The sequence below is a fragment of the Pan troglodytes genome, chromosome 6 (assembly GCF_028858775.2).
Source record: "Pan troglodytes isolate AG18354 chromosome 6, NHGRI_mPanTro3-v2.0_pri, whole genome shotgun sequence".
NCBI classification, from domain to species: Eukaryota; Metazoa; Chordata; class Mammalia; order Primates; family Hominidae; genus Pan; species Pan troglodytes.
Window position 1 is genome coordinate 61,148,439 of NC_072404.2, and position 20,273 is coordinate 61,168,711.

Sequence of the window (20,273 nt, forward strand, 5' to 3'; positions counted from 1 at the left end):
AACATTATTATAGACATAGCTTATTTGTATTAGAGTATAAAATGTGATAATGAAAAATTTGTTTACATTTTATATTTTCAGTGGAATGCAGAAAAAAAGCCTACTTTTTTTGCTCTTTAAAGAAATGCTTATTGTCTCCTTTTTTTCCTAAGGAAAATATGGTTAGATGTACAATATTTATATGGCTATATCCTCAGATTGCCAATAGTTTCCAGATTTCTGAATTCCATACACATACATTCTTCCTCTCATCATCTCTGAAAGGGCATGGAACTCCTGTTGATGGTGGTGAGATGATAAGGAATAACCAAACCACTTGGAAATATGGAGGTTGGGAATTCTACCCACAGTAGAACCTACCAGCTCATGCTGTGCACCTTTGGGCCTCAGCAAGATTGAAAATTGTCATCTATCATAGCCTGGGTCTCCAGATTCGTAAGTTTATGCTTGAAACTTCAAACAGGAGCTCTGAACACTTAATTCATGATTACCAAGGGCTTACTATAATTCATTTCTATTTCTTTTTCCCACTTAACTTTACTGCTTTCTGAGAACAGGAATTTTTTCTTGAACATACTTGAGTTATTATTTTTTAATTTTTTAAATACTTATTTATTTATTTATTTATTTATTTGAGACAGGGTCTCATTCTGTTTCCCAGACTGGACCGCACTGGCACAATCATAGCTCACTGCAGCCTTGACCTCCCAGACTCAAGAGATCCTCCCACCTCAGCCTCCCAAGTAGCTGGGACTGCAGGTGTATTCCACCACACCCAGCTAATTTTTAAATTTTTTTTTTGTGGAGATGGGGTCCTGCCATGTTGCCCAGGCTAGTCCTGAATTCCTGGGCCCAAGCAATTCTCCTGTCCTGCCTCAGCTTCCCTAAGTGTTGGGATTACAGGTGCAAGCCATTGCACCCAGGGAGTTATTTTTAAACATCCCCACTGCTTGATACTGAAATAAGAACGCAGTAGGTAGTAAATGTTTGTTGACTGAATAAATCTATGGAAATTAAAAAAATTTTTTTATGAGAGGCATTTTTTGCATTTTATTTAATGATACAATTTTGTATTTTAAAAGCTATTCTGTATCTAGAATGTTACATCTTGGACTCTTAGATGACATTCCAGGCTACTGTAAGTCAAGAACTATGTAATATGCTTTGGGAGTTCTGGGTGAGGAGTGTGCTTTGTAAGGACAACTAGCAGTTGGCTAGGGCCAGACTAGGTTTTGAGCAAATTTTGCTTGAATAGAATTGAATATAACAAACCGAGTTTCTTTTTCAGAAAATGTTCCTGTCTTTTATAGATTTTAGTTAGTACCATGCAGCAATTGTTCAATCAAAATGAAACCTAACTTTTCACTGAGAGCTTTCCATAATTAAAGATAATTTGACCACAAAATCCTACTATCTCCATGGGTTCCTTGTCTCTTGAACTGCAATTACATATGTTTTGAGCCCTTGTTTGCAGTTTATTAATACATTGTCACTTAACAGTTTGTCCTTGGTTCTTTATTGCAATTGTAAACTTCCTTGTGGTTATGCCATATATCCCCTACGAAGCATACATAGCAGATGAATTTTTATGATACACATCAAAATTGGATTGAGGTGTGTGTGCTTAGGATATGTAATCTAGAATATTTTCTGTTATATTACTGAGTTTGAAATAAGAAAACAGAAGCAGACCAGATTATGTAAATCTATGACTATTTTTAGCAGAATGAACTATTTTCACACACCTCTGCAAAATAGCATTATCTTGATAGAGTCAGTTTAGGTAAGGACCTGTTTATTGAAAATACCACTAGTGAAGGTAGATGTTTTCACTACCATCTAATTCTTTACTGTCAGAAGATATAGCTTCCCCACCCCTGCCTGCTTTTCCCATGTAGTAATTAGCTTTGAGGTAAGGATTGGGGGACTTTTGTTTTATTCATTTTGTTTGCAAAATGGAACAAAGCAAGCCCACACTCTTGCTAGGTATGTAACATCACATCACATCTTCATGTGTCTAACATTACAAGTGAATTAGCCTAGGAGAGCTGAATTAGGAAATGCACTTCCCTAACCCATACCCCTCAGCAGAAGGGTTTGTTAAAATCTTTCCTAAGAAAATAATTACTTTATGGTATACAGTTTGCAAAGTTTGCACATCATCACATATGTAAAATGTGAGTCAAAAAGCTATTTTTATCATCTTTAAAATGTGGGCAAGTTATTTTCTCTTAGCTTCAGTTTCTGCATGTGTACCATGATGATAATGCTGCTTTAGGATTATCAAGAGGATTAAGTTAGATTAAGTGTCTCAAATACCCCATTTATTAGGAGTGTAGTAGATGATTTTATTAAGCTCTCCTGATGCATTTCAAGTATTATTCATACCTAAATGTTCAATTTATGCATAACTATTCAAAACGTACCTTTTTCTTTTTAGGAGCTATTTATTATGTGCATGTTGAACACTTGTTTTTAGACTTTTCACTCTCCTCTATTTGTAGTTAAGATCATCATAATTTTTTACAAGTTAATTGTCAATCTTTAAGGTTTTCTGTATTTTTATGTATAGCAGTTGTATTTCCTCAAACTAGCATTAAATTTATCATAAAAAATACAGAAGAACACAAGTATTTTAGAAAGAGAATGATTGCATATTCCGTAGTTTTCAGATGGAATGACTTGTTTCCTCAGGAATGCCCATGGCGTTCTCCTAAATGCATTTTAAATACCATCTCTGTCCTTCAGCACAGAATGCCCCCCTGCTTTTCACACAGCGAGCTCCTGTCTTTCTCTGAGACGCCTGTGAGAGGCTTCTTCCTCCAGGGTCTTCCTCAGAGCTGCCCAGGCAGACTCTGTTGCTTGGCCATTCCAAAGCCACTTGAAGGATTAGCTAAGAAAGTTGTATTCTTTTTCTGTTGTTGCCATAAATACCACCAATTTTGCAGTTTAAAGCAGCACCTATTTATTTATCATCTTTAAAATGAAGTCAGAAGTCCAGGTACAGTCTGGCTCTGCTGGCTCCTCTGCTTAGAATTTCATAAGGCCAAAGTCAAAGCATCTTCAAGGCTGCCTTCTCTCCTGGAGGCCCTGAGGGTGAATCTGTTTCCCAGCTCATTGAAGCTGTTGGCCAAATCCAGTTCACTGTGGCTGCAGGAGTGTTCCCCACTTCCCTGCTGGCTGGCCTTAGCTCCTCAATGCCACCTGAGCCCTGCCCATGCTTTCCACATGGTCCTTCCAGCAGCCACAGATCAAGTCACTCTCACACTTCACATCTCTCTGATTTCACCTTCTGCCCTATATTTCTGACTTCAATAGGAGAAGTTTCTCTCCTTTTATGGGCTCATGGGATTAGATGGGCCCCGCTTGGATAATCCAGCATCCTCTCCCTATTTTGTGGTCTGTGACCTGTTTCAGGTTCCAGGACATCTTTGGGGGCCATTCTGCCTACCATAAAGGTTTCTAGTGCTTGTAGTCTGGAGTGGCTGCCTGGGTTTAAACTCCAGTCTGCCCCTTACTGTTGATATCACTTTTGGTAAGTTACTTTACCTCTCTCCTGTGCTTCATAGTTCTCATTTGTAAAATGGGGGTAATAGTTGTAACTTTACTGTAGAGTTTTTATGATAGTAGTGAAGGGCAGCAACAGTCTTAGACAGAGTCAGTGCATTCCTTTCATGGGGCTCAGGATCCACCAGACTCCACATGGACAGCCCTGCAAAGCAAGCTCCTCAGCTTTTAGCCCATTGAGGAGCAAGCTTTCAGGGCCTTCTAGTCCACACATTGCCCCACTGACGGTACTCCCTCATCAAAGAAAGGGTCTCCTAGGTCCACCAGGAAGCCCCCTGACGGGCTCACAGTGGTCATGGATGCCCTTCCATCCCCTCTCCACCCTTCTGAATGCCCCAGCTACACACTTGCCTGCCTCTGTGAGTGGGCATCTGATAACAATCCCAGTAAACTCCTGAATGCCTTCCACAAGGGTGAAGTAAGATTGTCTTCGGATATCAGTCTACATACATTTATATATTTTCTTGAGTATACCATATTTGATATTGCTAGTCAGGCATTTATTATATGCAATCATAATTATTTTTACGTTTGTCTCATTAGACCAGGAACATTTTGGGGAGTACCCAGTCTTATTCAGCTTTGTGTCCCAATAACAGTGCCTGGCACATGGAAAGCATTATTTGTTTTTCAAAAGAATAACTAATATTATACTCAACATTTGCTAATCATCTACATTTTATTTCTTCCTCACCTATTTCAAAGGTATCTGAAAGTTACAAAAATATATATAGTGCTGGGTATTTTATCATATATGAAGTCGTTAATATGCCAATTATATTATGTTTGCTACGCTTCATGCCAAGATAAAGAAATTTCATCCGTTATCTTCAGTAACAGTTGTTAGAGTGTTGATTATATCATCTAAAATATTTGTAAAATTGTAAAAATTTATAAAATCTACCCTTTATTTTTTCCATATGCAATATGCAATGTAGCTTATGAACATACTGAACCCATACCTTCTCTAAAATCTAGAGTTGAGGCAGAGAGGTACAGAATATGTGTATATGTTCTAGCAAATGACACATTAGGAAATAAATTATTCCCCTCAATTATTCCTGTGATGTACATGGAAAAAATATCATGAATAAAAAGGAATTTAATTTCTTGAAACGTTTTTCAAGAATATAACTGGTGTAATTTGTATGCTTCAGTATCACCCAGTGTCTGTCTGCCATCTGTTTATCTTTTTCTTCTTCTTTCTGTCTCCTTCCCCTATTCCCCCTTCCCCCTCCTCTTCTGTCTCGTCTTCCCAACCTCCCGTCCCCAGGAAAAAAGCTTTTTTATTTGATTCTAAGATTTATTACCATGAAAACATTGTGAGGAAGAGAAATAAATCTTGCCATAAATGTGCCTTGTGTATCATTTGGAATAATAGATGCAGTGACACCTCACAAGGGGTTTTACAACCAGTGATTAATATCTACTCCAATATATTTCTGCTTTATAATACACTTGGGCATTCTTGTTTGGGAAAATTGCCTACTCACCATGTAGGAAAAGAACATTTTCTTCCCGATTGCAATGTAATTGCTAAAAATCAATCTCAGAATCAAGAGATAAAACCTCCAAAATTATTTAACTGCTCCTGCTGTTTCTGGGCTATGTGGCAGGTAGATATTTCTATTCATATGGTATGACTGAGTGAAGGCTGTAAGTCCTGAACATCCAAAGGTAAAATGTAAATATAGAATCAAGCAAAAAATTTTGCAGTAAGCAGAGAATGCACAGCCCAGGAACTTTAGAAGTAGACAGTCTAGTCAGAGTTTCAAGAGCTTTATCTCTCAATTGTCATAAGACCTCAAGTAAGCTGTGGTTTTCTTACCTAAAAAACTGAATGATTTGACGATTAATTGAAATGCGTAAAGCACTTAGTGCCAGATACATAGTAAGTGCTCAGTAATTGTTAGTTATCTTTATAATACCATTATTGCCAGGTGCAGTGGCTCATGCCTATAACCCTAGCACTTTAGGAGGCTGAGGTGGGTGGATCACTTGAGGCCAGGAGTTCAAGACCATTCTGGCCAACATGGGGAAACCCTGTCTCTACTAAAAATACAAAAATTAGCCGGACATGGTGGCGCATGCCTATAATCCTAGCTACCCGGGAGGCTGAGGCATGAGAATCACTTGAACCCAGGAGGTAGGAGGTTGCAGTGAGCTGAGATCACACCACTGCACTCTAGTCTGGGCGACAGAGTGAGACTCAGTCTCAAAAAAAAGGAAAAAGTGTGTGTGCGTATATATATGTACATGTATATATGTATATGTGTATATATATGTATACGTGTGTGTGTGTGTGTATGTAAATAAAATACCATTATTTAGTGAGACAAACCAGTTAAAATTTCTCCTGGTACAGTAATCTCCATCAAATGTAAATAGAATTACAGCATAATAAATTTTCTTTGTACATGAGAATTTGGTTCCAGTATAAACAAATTAGAATCCTCTTTTATGAGAAATAGGAAAAGGGGAACCATAAAAAGTACCTTATGGCAAAGGGCAGAGAAATGAAAGGTTTTTGCAATTAAATTCTGGCAAATATTAAAGGGAACTGGAGGAAGCAATCACAGGTCTTAAAAATATACTCCAGTAGGCTGGGCGCGGTGGCTCACGCCTGTAATCCCAGGACTTTGGGAGGCGGAGGCAGGCGGATCACGAGGTCAGGAGATCGAGACCATCCTGGCTAACACGGTGAAACCCTGTCTCTACTAAAAATACAAAAAATTAGCCAGCCTGGTTGCAGGCACCTGTAGTCCCAGCTACTCGGGAAGCTGAGGCAGGAGAATGGTGTGAAGGCAGGAGAATGGTGTGAAGCCAGGAGGTGGAGCTTGCAGTGAACCAAGATCACGCCACTGCACTCCAGCCTGGGCGACAGAGCGAGACTACATCTCAAAAAACACAAAACAAAACAAAACTCCAGTATCATTTATGAGGAATGAAGGGTTAGTAGCATATGCTTTGGAATTAGGTTACCATGATAGAGCTAAGACGGCATGTGAGTGTGCATTAGGCCTGGAAAACTCAACTTACACGTACTTTAATCAGCAGGCAGAAGGGGAGAAAAATTAGGGAAGTTCTGTCTTTTTTATCATGAAAAATAAGAACCTCCCAGAACCTCCTAGAAGACTTTCATTTAGGTCTCATGGGTCAGAACTGTGTCATGTGGCCACCCTTGTGCATAACAGGGCCTGGAAAATCAAGTGTCTCTTCTGGGGCTGGATGCCCTACTATTCTGGATATAATCAGATTTCTGTTAACAAGCAGGAAGGGTGTGGGGACTAGATACGGGCTAGGAACTACCTTATGGGTTCTGCCACTGCAGGTATTAAAGAGGTATCCCCTATTTATTCCTTCTCATGCAAATGATTCTGCATCTCTTTGATTACAGTAGAAACCAAAGGTCAAGACACAGGAGGCCTAAGTTACTAACATGGAGTCAAAAAGTTTTTAAGAAGTTGGATGGAGAACCAGACAGTTACTCTTTTTGGTGCATTCAGTAACAGAAGCAAAGTTAAATACATTTACAAGCACATCACCAAAACGATAGGGAATGGCAAATCCAGAAAGCATTGCTAGTAAGTAAAGATTGTTAAGTGAATGTGTTTGTCCAGTTAACTCATAATATCACCTTTAAGGTGGGTGAAATATTGATACTGTGTTTTTTGGTGTGCCATCTTTATCATTTTATTTAAGTGAGCATAATTATGAAGATTTTCATGAAGCTCTCCTTGGCCTTAGATTTCTAACTCAGCTTTCGCTATAAGGGAAGGTATTTTACCACCATGGTTGAGTAGGAATTATCGTAATTTACTTATTACCTTGAATAACATTTAATGAAAAGATACAATTTTGAAAGCTAATGGTATATTTTAGTCACTTAATAGAATTCACTGTCTTGCCTACCTATTTTAGTCTTGGGCAACTAATAAATATAATGTCAAAGGGGAAAGTTGTATTCAGTACTTTTAGCAAAAATATATGCTTGTAAATATGCACGTTTAAATCCTCTTTGGCACAATTGGTTGGTCTCAAAATAGATTTGCCCATCTCTGAATGCTTAGCTATTACTTTCAATGACTTAAAAATGTAGACAAGGATGGAGGTTTTATGGTATATAATATGCAGCTGGAGTGCAACAAAAGAAGGTACATACACTGCGTTGTTTTTTTTTTTTTTTAACTTAAAAGGTGTTTTAGGGGATTTATACTTTAATGATGGGCTAAGACCCTGGTGGAGGACTCCCTGTATAAAACAACTATAAAACTTGTATATAATATAAAAAGCAACTACTCAAAGGCACTGGAGAGACTAAGCAGACTGCAGTGTAATTGGTTTTTTGTATTATGCCCAGATTCTATAGAATATGTTACAGTGCGTGATTGGAGGAGGAGGGAGGTTCTATAGAGTGCGTTACAGTGAGTGATTGGAGGAGGAGGGAGGTTCTGTAGAGTGCATTACAGTGTGTGATTGGAGGAAGAGGGAGGTTCTGTAGAGCGTGTTACAGTGCGTGATTGGAGAAGGAGGGAGGTTCTGTAGAGCGTGTTACAGTGTATGATTGGAGGAGGAGGGAGGTTCTATAGAGTATGTTACAGTGCATGATCAGAGGAGGAGTGAATTTCTTTTTTTTTTTTTGAGATGATGTTTTGCTCTTTTTCGCCCAGGCTGGATTGCAGTGGTGCCATCTCAGCTCACTGCAAGCTCTGCCTCCTGGGTTCAAGCGATTCTCCTGCCTCAGCCTCCCCAGTGGCTGGGATTACACGCGTGCGCCACCACGCCTGGCTAATTTTGTGTTTTTAGTGGAGATGGGGTTTCACCATGTTGGCCAGGCTGGTCCTGAACTCCTGACCTCAGGTGTTCCACCCACCCTGGTTTCCCAAAGTGCTGGGATTACAGGCATGAGCCACCATACCTGGGCGGAGGAGTGAATTTCTGTAGGGTATGTTATAGTGCATTCCCTGTGAAGGAAGTTTCTGTGTCCACATCTTTTATCCTGGAGCTAAGTTTCATTTACATGGTGCACTCAGTGGCGGCAGGGGTTGCCTATGGCAAAATCACATTTTCCGGGAACCAGAAATCTAAGATGGGATAACAGGCTGATAAGATAATGAGGAAAAGGGATGAGCCAGAGGAGGGATCCAAAAATCTTGTCTGTGTACGTATCCAATCAAATTCTGAACAATGCGTGTCTGGAACAGACCCAAAGAAGCTTAGCTAAAGACGAAAGATAGAAATTGAGAGGAGAGCTGCTGCCCCAGAAACAGAATTTGCAATTCAATACAAGCAAGAAAACAGTGTACAAATTAACATTCCAGATGCAGGGCAAAGTTACCTGCTATCTGTAGAACCAGGAACATAGTGTAAGAGAGAAAAATAGGTTTTCCTCTTACCCCTGGGAGTTTTTAGCTGGGACAGACCCCTGTAACAAAAGACAAATTAACAAGAGAAAAACAAATAAGTGTTTTAATGTGTGTATTTCATATATACGTGGGACGTACCCAGGGAATGAGTGTATCTCACAGAGATGGCTTAACAAACCCAGCTTATATCTCATCTTCAGCAAAGAGCAATGCGTTTTTAGAGCAGTGACAAGACAAAGGACAGGGACTTTGAGTGTCTGGGATGCAAATCATAGAATGGCAAACAAATGAGGTTTGTGATGTAGATTTCTCTGGTGCCTTCTCCAGGCTGATGCCTTCCAGAGATTTCTTTGCTGGTTGGGAGGGAAGGAGGGACACCGTTTTTAAGTCCTGCTTTTAGGTAGGTGCGGGAGGGGAGAGAGCTATTCTGGCATCTACTTCTCAGTTCAAATTCATCCTTATGTCAAAAATGAATGATTTTGAGGAGGCATATTCTGCTTTTCTACATAAAAGACACATTTTCAAAAGAAAAGAACATTAACTGGGTCCAATCCTGAAAAGAACCAGATAGTGAAACTAGTATGCAAGGATTTTAAACTGACTGCTATAACCCTCCTCCATGAAATAAAACAAAATATGCTTTCAATTCATGAAAAATGAGGAAATCTCAGTAGGGAAGTAAAAACCATTAAAAAAAGAGTCTCATGGATATTTTAGAACTGATAAATACAATATATGGCATTTAAAAGTTACTGCATGGCCTTAGCAGGGGAGTGGAGAAGACTGTCAGTGTCCTGTGAGTTCTGCTTGCCCACTGCCCACACAGAGCTGCCTTATCAAGACGGGAATCACAATTTGTATTCACACAAAGCCAGCTGAACTGGAGACCGGAGTTTTTTGCTCAAATCAGTGTCTCTGAAAACTTGGAATGAGGTTTTTAAAGGATAATTTGGTGGGAGGGGACAAGGGAGTGGGAGTGCTGATTGGTCGGATCCTAGATGAAATCTTAGGGGTCACAGTGGGTTCTTCTTGCTGTCTTCTGTTCCTGGGTGGGATCACAGAACTGGTTGAGCCCTGTTACCAGGCTGGATGGCACCAGCTGGTGCATCAGAAGGCAGGGTCTGAAAATACATCTCGAGCACCATTCTTAGGTTTTACAGTAGTGATGTTATCCTGAAGAGCAATTGGGGAGGTTTGGAATCTTGTGGCCTCTGGTTGCATGACTCCTACACCATAATTTCTAATCTTGTGGCTAATTTGTTAGTCTTAAAAGGCATTCTGGTCCCCAGGCAAGAAGGGAGTTTGTTTTGGGAAAGGGCTGTTATCTTTGTTTCAAAGTTAAACCGTAAATTAAATTCCTCTTGGCCAGCATGGTGGCTCACGCCTGTAATCCCAGCACTTTGGGAGGCCAAGGTGGGTGGATCACTTGAGGTCAGGAGTTCCAGACCAGCCTGGCCAACATGGCAAAACCCCGTCTCTACTAAAAATACAAAAAATTAGTGGGACGTGATGGTGATACAGCTCTGATGACTGGAGGAACACCAGGGTCCTTTGTCTCACGCTGATTTAGACAACATGACACAGACATATGTGGAGTGGTTTTAAGGAGCGGAGAGTTTAATAGGCAAGAAGGAAGAAAGAAGCTCCTCCTTACAGAGGCAGAGGGAGGGAGGCTCCAAGCAGAGAGAGAAAACCCCATGTGTGGTGGATGAGGAGGAATGGTCAGTTATATTGGGAGGCTGGAGGAGGCAGTATCTGATTTACATAGGGCCCAGGGGATTGGTTTGACCATGTATGTCATTCACATAGCCCTCAAAGTAATTGGCCCTCCCACCCTAGCCTTTTAATATGCAAATATGGGCCACTATGATGTCCTGCACAGGTGGAGATATCTGGGGGTGGCCATGTTGGGCAGATCTAGTTTTTAATCCACATTAGCATATCAGTACTTGCTAGCCTAGCCCTTCAAGCCGTTTTTCTGCTAGAAAATAAACATTTCTGGAGCTGCTTTTATTACAAGAAAAAAACAGCTTACCAAAGACCCCTTATCCTATCGCCTAAAATAATTTCTGAATAACTCCTGTAATAGGGGCATGCACCTGTAATCCCAGCTACTGGGGAAGCTGAGGCAGGAGAATCGCTTGAACCTGGGAGGCAGAGTGTGCAGTAAGCCCAGATAGTGCCACTGCACTCCATCCTGGGCAAGAGAGTGAGACTTCGTCTCTCTCTCTATATATATGTGTAATAAAATAAATTCCTCTCAAAGTTAATTCAGCCAACACCCAGGAATGAACAAGGACAGCTTGGAGGTTAGAAGCAAGATAGAGTCCCTTAGGTCAGATCTCTTTCACTGTCATGATTTTTTCACTGTTATAATTTTTGCAGGAGTGGTTTCAAGACAGAGGGAAGAGAATTAGTTATTAGTGAACTTGAAAATAGATCAATAGAAATTATCCAGTGTGCAAAACAGAAAAAAAAATGAAGGGAAAAAGAAAGGCAGGGATTTAGGGACCTGTTAAATTACATCAAACCATCCAGCTGTTGGTAATTGGAATCATAGACGGGAAGCAGAGGAAGAGTGGGACAGAAAAAGTATTTGAACAAATAATAGTTGAGAATTTCGCACATTCAATGAAAGATAGAAATTTATAGATGCAGGGCCGGGTGCAGTGGCTCACGCCTGTAATCCCAGCACTTTGGGAGGCCGAGGCGGGCGGATCACAAGGTCAGGAGATCGAGACCATCCTGGCTAACACGGTGAAACCCTGTCTCTACTAAACATACAAAAATTAGCCGGATGTGGTGGCGGGCACCTGTAGTCTCAGCTACTTGGGGGGCTGAGGCAGGAGAATGGCGTGAACCTGGGAGGCGGAGCTTGCAGTGAGTCAAGATCACGCCACTGCACTCCAGCCTGGACGACAGAGCGAGACTCCGTCTCTAAAAAAATAATTAATTAAAAAAAAAGAAATTTATAGATGCAGAATGCCCCTCAAAACACCAAGAGGAATAAACACAAAGAAGCCCAAATCAAGACAAAGGTAAAGAGCACATCTTGGTAGGAGCAGAGGAAAACAACACATTATATATAGGGAATTTTACTGACAGCTGATTTTTCGTTAGAAATCATGGAGACAGAGGAGAATGAAATAACATGTAAGTCCTGAAAGAAACTAGTATCCAGAATTCTTTTTTCAGTGAAAATATCCTTCAAGAATGAAGGCAAATTAAGACATTTTAAGATTAAAACACTACCACCATCACCACCACCATGTAAAATAATTTGTTACAGCAGACTGGGCATGATGGCTCATGCTTGTAATCCCAGCACTTTGTGGGGCAGAGGTGGGAGGATTGCTTGAGCCCAGGAGTTTGAGACCAGCCTGGGCAACATAGCAAAACCCTGTCTCTACACAAAATACAAAAATTAGCCAGTTGTGGTGGTGCACACCTGTAGTCCCAGTTACTTGGGACGCTAAGGCAGGAGAATCGCTTGACTCTGTGAGGCAGACGTTGCAGTGAGCCAAGATCATGCCATTGCACTCCAGCCTGGGTGACAGGAGTGAAACCCCGTCTGAAAAAAAAAGCAACAGAGGTGATATCTGATGAAAACTGTTGTGGGTGAGTGGCGACTTTCTGGGCTGGTGGTGTGGGGGTGCAAGAATTTACCAAGACAGTTGTTGAGTGCAGAAAGGCAGATTTATTAGAGAAAGAAGGAAAAGATGTTGCAAGGAGGTGACAGGCCAGTGGAAGAGAAGCTGACTGTATCAGGGGACCTGCCCCGATAATCACGTAGGTTCTTTTCTATTTTCCTAAGCGTCGACTGGCTTGAGAAATAAAAGGACAGAGTACAAAAGAAATTTTAAAGCTGGGCGTCCGGGGGAGACATCACACATTGGTAGGATCTGTGATGCCCCACAAGCCACAAAAACCAGCAAGTTTTTATTAGGGAGTTTCAAAAGGGGAGGGGGTATATGAATAGGTGTGGGTGACAGACATCAAGTACTTAACAAGGTAATAGAATATCACAAGGCAAGTGGAGGCAGGGCGAAATCACAGGACCACAGGATGGAGGCGAAATTAAAATTGCTAATGAAGTTTCGGGCACCATTGTCATTGATAACATCTTATCAGGAGACAGGGTTTTGAGATCAACCGGTCTGACCAAAGTTTATTAGGTGGGAATTTCCTGTTCCTAATAAGCCTGGGAGCGCTATGGGAGACTGGAGTTTATTTCACCTCTGCAATCTCGACCATAAGAGACAGGTACGCCTTGGGGGGGCCAGTTCAGAGACCTACCCCTAGGTGCGCATTCTCTTTCTCAGGGACATTCCATGCTGAGAAAAAGAATTCAGCGATATTTCTCCCATTTGCTTTTGAAAAAAGAGAAATATGGCTCTGTTCTGCCCGGCTCACTGGCGGTCAGAGTTTAAGGTTATCTCTCTTATTCCCTGAACAATTGCTGTTATCCTGTTCTTTTTTCAGGGTGCCCACATTTCATATTGCTCAAACACACATGCTGTACAATTTATGTAGTTAACGCAATTATTACAGGGTCCAGAGATGATATACATCCTTCTCGGCTGACTGGATTAAGAGATTAAAGCAAAAACAGGCATAGGAAATCACAAGGATATTGATTGGGGAAGTGATAAGTGTCCATGAAATCTTTACAATTTATGTTTAGAGGTTGCAGTAAAGACAGGCATAAGAAATTAGAAAAATATTAATTTGGGGAACTAATAAATGTCCATTAAATCTTCACAATCCACATTCTTCTCTCATGGCTTCAGCCGGTCCCTCTGTTTGGGGTCCCTGACTTCCCGCAACATGACTGTATGGAAACAAAGGCTTGCTGGGATTGGTTTTACAGAATGGTGGTGCGGGGTGTGCTGGAGAGCTTTGTGCAGTACCAGTAATGCCAAGGCTGCTGTGAGCTAAGTTGTAGGTGTCTGGTCGTAAGTTGGGCACAGGAGGGCTACATGTTCTGGACCCTGAAGAAAGACGGACTTTAGCTTATCCGGGTTTTTTTTGCTTCCCACTGCTCCTACCAGCATGACTTCTTTTCCCCAATTAGGACTCCACATTTCCCCCACGACAGAGCAACAGTGACAGATCTTTGGCATGTGGGTGAAGGTATCATCTTCCAGCTGCTTCCTGCTGATTAGGTCATAGAGCTGGCCCTACTAGGATTGTTAGTTGGTTGAGAAGTTACGTGGGTTACTGTTTTGGATTGTGGAATGTAGGATATTGGACCTTGCTGGAGAAAGGGACTTGTTAGAGATGGGGATTATGTTAGGGTGAAACTGGTGTTCAGCTGAATCCCAGGGAAATTCGTAAAGGTAGCAGGCATTATTGGGGAGAGATTGTTATGCAATTTGCAGCATCATTTGAAGGTGAAACTGATGAACTCTAGAAGATAAAAGTTTGGGTTTTTTTAAAGCCAGTTACCAAAAAGGCAAAGAAGAACCTTTTGCAGTGTGACTTTTTTCGGAGGGGTGTCCATTTAGTTAACCTGGAAGTTAAACTTGATGAAAAAGTGTTTGAATTTAATTAGACACAGGAAGAGTGTGTTTAGGGTTAGGAGGTTATGAGTATAGCAGGGGAACACATGACTCATAGGAACAGTGTGAGACGTTTTTGATTACATTGAGAATTTAGATAAATGTCAAGAAAATCCAGGAGTACAGATTTAAGTTATGTTAGAGGAAAACATTGGTTAATGTTGACCTTCAAAAAGAAACGTTTTAGCACTAGGCCACAATAACAGAACTGGAGGAAAAAGTTACAGGAACTGACAAAGACTGCAGAAGAGAGTTACTATCCTAGGCCTCCTCCAGGGGAGAAAAAGCTGAACGCAGTGGGACACAGCAAACTGGGACACAGCAAACGTTGAACTTCTGATATATGCTTCTGAGTTTTTTTTGGTTTTTTTTTTTTTTTTAGAAACTTTTATAAAATTCTGAGTAAAACTTTTTGCAGTTTTATTAAGAGCAGATTAATACCTTAAGAAAACCTTGTTTTAACATAGAGGATTAATGTTACAAAGACTATCCTAAATAATTTTTTAAAATTATAACCAACTTAATTACATACAAAATTCCTTTTATAAATTCTCCTTCATGAACCTTTTCATGACTTACACAGACCATTTACGACATACTTGGACTTTGACTTGTTCTAAATATCCTTTTTAAAAAACAACCTTACTTTAAGATAATAATTTACCATAGAAGATTTTTTTCTATAAAATTTCTTATTATACCCTTCCTTACTAAAAATACCTCTTTTCCTTTTCTTCTTTAACTTTAAATGAGTTTTCAACGTTTGCATATTAGTTGCACCATAAATAATGAGTCTTAGCACCAGCAACTTGGTAACAACAGATTTAAAGCAGTTAGGAAGAAAGAGGGGAAGAGAGCTTTAGAAAACTCTACATAACTCTACGTTGTAGGTTAACCATTTGAGCTCTGAATTTCTCTTGTAGCTTGTCTTATCAGTTTAAAATGTGCACAAAAACGGGCCATAATATGTAACCAGCTGGAGTTTTAAAGAAAATGACAAAATCAGGGGTTAGGATGTTAGAGACTTTTTCTCTTTTAAGGCTCGACCCCTGGATTGAACAGAAAAAGAAGAAAATAGAAGAAAGGAATGGGCCGGGCACTGTGGCTCACATCTGTAATCCCAGCCCTTTGGGAGGTGGAGGCAGATGGATCACTTGAGGCCATGAGTTTGAGACCAGGCTGGCCAACAGGGTAAAACTCTGTCTCTACTAAAAATACAAAAATTAGCCAGGTGTGGTGGTGCATGCCTGTAATCCCAGCTACTTGGGAGGCTGAGGCACGAGAATGGCTTGAACCTGGGAGGCAGAGGCTGCAGTGAGCCAAGATGGTGCCACTGCATTCCAGCCTGGGCAACAGAGAGACTCTGTTAAAGAAAGGAATGGAGAGGAAAGAGTTAAGCTTTACAGGAGGACTTGTGAACCATCCAGCCATTGCAAGGTGCAGGGCCAGTCCCTTTACTACTTTCCTTTATCCTTTATCTCCATCAGTCGGGGAGAGCTTTGACATCTCAGACCTACATGGTATAGGACAAATTTTTCCCATCTCTTCAAGTCACCACTTAAGGTGAGCTGTTTTCAACTGGAGCAGAGAGCCCCTTCAGCTCAAGGCTTTCAGGGGTTGGGATTCTGTCCTGGGAGCCCTTTGGTCCTCAGGCCTCGTTTACAGTGGCTGAGCTTGTGGCAGAGGGCACAAGTCGAGTGGGGCTTTTCCCGTTTATCTCATTGAGGGCCGTTTGCCTTTGAGTGGCCTGACCCTCTCCACTGGTAGCAGTCATTTGGAGGAGTATCCTTAGGGAAACCTGGAGGGGGCTGGGGGCTTTAGAACAGCCAACAGTTGAGCCTGCCTGTGCTTCTTGTTTCTATGTTTTTCTTTTTCTTCCTTTTTCTTTTCTTTGCCCTGTCCTCCTTATGCTGCTTTTGGTTATAAAAGACTAAGGAAGCGAATTTGATGTTTTTCTGCACAGGAGCCATGCTGTGTTACACAAGAAAGTTAGACATTTGTTTTTGAGGATCTGGGGGTTGAATTCATTCCAGTTTTTAAAAAATACAGCCTAGAGGTGAGTCTGCAGGAATAAATGGGGTCTGTCCCACAGTGGGACTGGAAAAGGTGTCACTCGGGGTTGACTGAACTGCAGTTTCTCTTAGGTCATCCTGCCAATGAAGAGGGTTCCGCTTATGTCCACTGAGGGACTCTAAGACTATCAGAATAAATTAACAAAGACCTAACTGTATGTTACACAAGAGATGGACTTTAAATATAAAGAAAAAGGTTGAAAGTGAGTGGATGGCCAAGTAAGCAAGCAGTGGGCATCTGAAAACTTAGTGACTGTGTGAAATGTCCCATAAAATAGCTCTTAGGGCGAGCAGGTAAAGAGGGTGTTCGGTTTTGATACTTACGTAAATTAATTTTGTCCAGAGTGTAGCAAAAGGTTTTTGAATCAGGAATTTCTTCCTATTTACCTGACAACAAATAACCAGTGGGCAGTTCCCGGGTCCCAGTTCTTATCTGTGGTACAATGCAGTGCAGGTAGGGTATGATGGCCTTCATCGGCAAAGCCAGTATTGTAGATAAGGAAAGAAGGAAAGTAAATTGTCTGTGCTTTTTTATAAAAGGGGAAAAGGCAGTTGTCTCCCCTTCCCTTTCTGAGAGAGTCTCATTAGCATCATCTTTGTTTAATCTTTTCAGAATGTACATAAATATCTGTATGGAAAAGATGAGCCCATTGTCTTCAGTTTTACAAGTCAGAAATGTCTCCTGGTTCTGGGGCCTCATGCACTTTGAAATGTAAACATGCACATCCAGGATTGAGGAAACTTCTCTGGAGTTCACACGCTGCAAGCCTTAGTTCCTAAGGTTTACTTTTAGTCCAGAATCCCAAATTTCAGTAGAATTTGCCCTCAAAGCCCTAATTGTGCAGAAACCTAAAAGTATTTTCTTTACAATCTCACGGAAGAACATTTCATTATGAAACTGAGTCGGTTTGTCAGGAAGACATACTAGCCATTAATTTGCCTATGCTTAATAACAGAACTTCAAAATATATGAAAGCAAAAAGAGAGAGAGAGTTAAAGGGAGAAATAATTCCATAATCATAATGGGAAACCTCCCAATTAATAGAGCAAGTAGATTTGTAAAAATCAGCAAAGGTGGGCCAGGTGCAGTGGCTCATGCCTATAATCCCAGCACTTTGAGAGGCCGAGGTGGGTGGATCACTTGAGGTCAGGTGTTCAAGACCAGCCTGGCCAACATGGTGAAACCCCAGCTCTACTAAAAATACAAAAATTAGTCGGGTGTGGTGGCGGGTGCTTGTAATCCCAGTTACTCAGGAGGCTGAGGCAGGAGAATCGCTTGAAGCCGGGAGGCAGAGGTTGCAGTGAGCCAAGATCGCACCATTGCACTCCAGCCTGGGTGACGAGCAAAACTCTGTCTCACCCCATCTCTACTAAAAATACAAAAATTAGCTGGGCGTGGTGGCAAGCGCCTGTAGTCCCAGCTACTCGGGAGGCTGAGGCAGAAGAATCTCTTGAACCCAGGAGGTGGAGGTTGCAGTGAACTGAGATCACACCACAGCACTCCAGCCTGAGCGACAGAGCAAAACTGTCTCAAAAAAAAAAAAAAAATCAGCAAAGGTAGGAAAGATCTTAACAACACTGTTAAGCTACATTATTTAAGAATATTGCGTATTTCTCTTTGGAGAGACTGCCAACAATGAATAAGAATACCTATTTTGTTTGCTCTTAGTCTTGGGACTTAATTCTTTTTATATATATATATTTTTTAATCTGGTAAGAAATCCATGGTACTTGTTTTTATTTGCATTTCATTAGTTACTGAGTGATTGAACTTTTTTTGTGTATGCTTATCATTTGTTTTTTCTTTTGTATGAAGATGTTAATAATTTGGGGTCTAGTTATGTATTATGTTTATTGTTGATTTATATCTTATATTCCATGTATTTCCCCTTTGTCATTAACTTTTAAACCATCTTTCTGATGTTCTTGATCTTACAGAAGTTGAAATGTTTATATAGTTAAATCCATCCATTTTTCCTTTTTTTTTAATTCTTTGATTTCTGCAAGTTGTTTGTTGTTTTTTGTGATTCTACTTATGAGTTATAGTCTAAATAGGGTATTATCTCATTAAAAAAAGTAACCTTATAAAAACCAAGATAGACTCCAACCAATGATGCACTGAGATGGTCCAAGGAAAGTAACTTCTGTCTGTTATGTTTGTACAACTTAGACTTTAAAGTATTTATTGCAACATTGTCCCATTCTTGTGAAGTTAAAGTTATCTCTTCTTTTGGATCTCAGATCATTCATAATTTCATAAGACGGATCCAGACCAAAATTAAAGATCTTCTGCAGCAAATGGAAGAAGGGCTGAAGACAGCTGATCCCCATGACTGCTCTGCTTATACTGGCTGGACAGGTGAGGCTGTGGGGTCTAAATCACTGATACATTTTATTCTTAGATTATGAGATGTAAGACTTGACTGAAATTTTCTTCTCTTTTAAAATGGTAAAGATTTGGCCAGGCACGGTGGCTGACGCCTGTAATCCCAGCACATTTGGAGGCCGAGGCAGGTGGATCACCTGAGCTTAGGAATTCGAGACCAGCTTGGCCAACATGGTGAAACCCCGTTTCTACTAAAAATACAAAAATTAGCCAGGTGTGGTGTCGGGCACCTCTAATCCCAGCTACTTGGGAGGCTGAGGCAGGAGAATTGCTTGAACCTGGGAAGCGGAGGTTGCAGTGAGCCGAGATTGTGCCACTGCACTCCAGCCTGAGCCACAGAGTGAGACTCCATCTGAAAAAAATAAAATGGTAAAGATTTTATATCTTTTTTTTTCTTTTTTTTTTTTGAGACGGAGTCTCTGTTGCCTGGGTTAGAGTACAGTGTCTGTTGCCTGGGCTACCACCAGTGGTGCAATCACAGCTCTCTGCAGCCTTGACCTCCTGGGCTCAAACCATCCTCTTGCCTCAGCCTCCTGTGTAGCTGGGACCACAGGCACATGCCACCACACCTGGCTAATTTTTTTATTTTTTGTAAAGACAGAGTCTCACTGTGTTGCTGAGGTTGGTCTCAAATTCCTGGGCTCAAGCGATCCTCCTGCTTCAGCCTCCCAAAGTGCTGGGATTACAGGCGTGAGCCACTATGCCTGGCTGATTTTATACCTTTTAATTGAGGTCTTGCTCTATGTCTTCAATGATGAGATGATTTGGAATTTTATTTCTAAAGAAATGCTTTCTTCCTGAAGTTTGAACTTTAATATCTAGTGTGTCTTTTTTTTTATAACATTATTTATTTAACCTAATATATAGCTGTCTATGAAAATGTGTAACTATTAAGAGCAAACTTTCCCTAGGGTCAGTTTTAAAGGATTCTTTGCTGCTCTGGTCATTGTGACAGGCTGTGGTGAGTGGTCTCTCTGTTCTGTGATATAAACTAACTACCCTACTGCCTGTACTCATTTGACTCATTTGTGCACATAAATGTTTTTATTTTTATTTTAATGATAACAACCAATAATACACTTCACATCAAAAAATGTAATTGAAAAATTAACTTGCCTTAACTAATCTTTGCATTCTTATTATTTTACCCAGTATTCAGAACATTCTAATAATTATTCGGGGAATATAAAGGATATAAAAGATAACCTTGTTCTCAGGGATTAGACTGAAGTCCAAATTGCTAATGACAATTTATATACAGATTTAGAGTGATTTCTTGCTGAATTCTTGTAGCTTAATTAATAAACAGCATAGGCCAGGT

At 40.6% G+C, this 20,273-nt stretch overlaps 1 protein-coding gene across 2 annotated transcripts in view; it reads left to right on the forward strand.

The window, feature by feature from the left end:
• Positions 1-20,273, forward strand: part of LANCL2 (LanC like glutathione S-transferase 2) — a 66,204-nt gene that overhangs the window by 7,388 nt on the left and 38,543 nt on the right. The window contains exons 1-2 of one of the 2 annotated variants that reach the window (XM_063814214.1): positions 265-435; positions 18,808-18,925. In XM_063814214.1, coding sequence (XP_063670284.1) covers positions 18,865-18,925 — 61 coding nt within the window. In that variant the 5' untranslated portion in view covers positions 265-435; positions 18,808-18,864. Of the gene's footprint in view, positions 1-264; positions 436-18,807; positions 18,926-20,273 lie in introns of those variants that run through there. The other variant, XM_003318449.7, reaches the window with a different exon arrangement.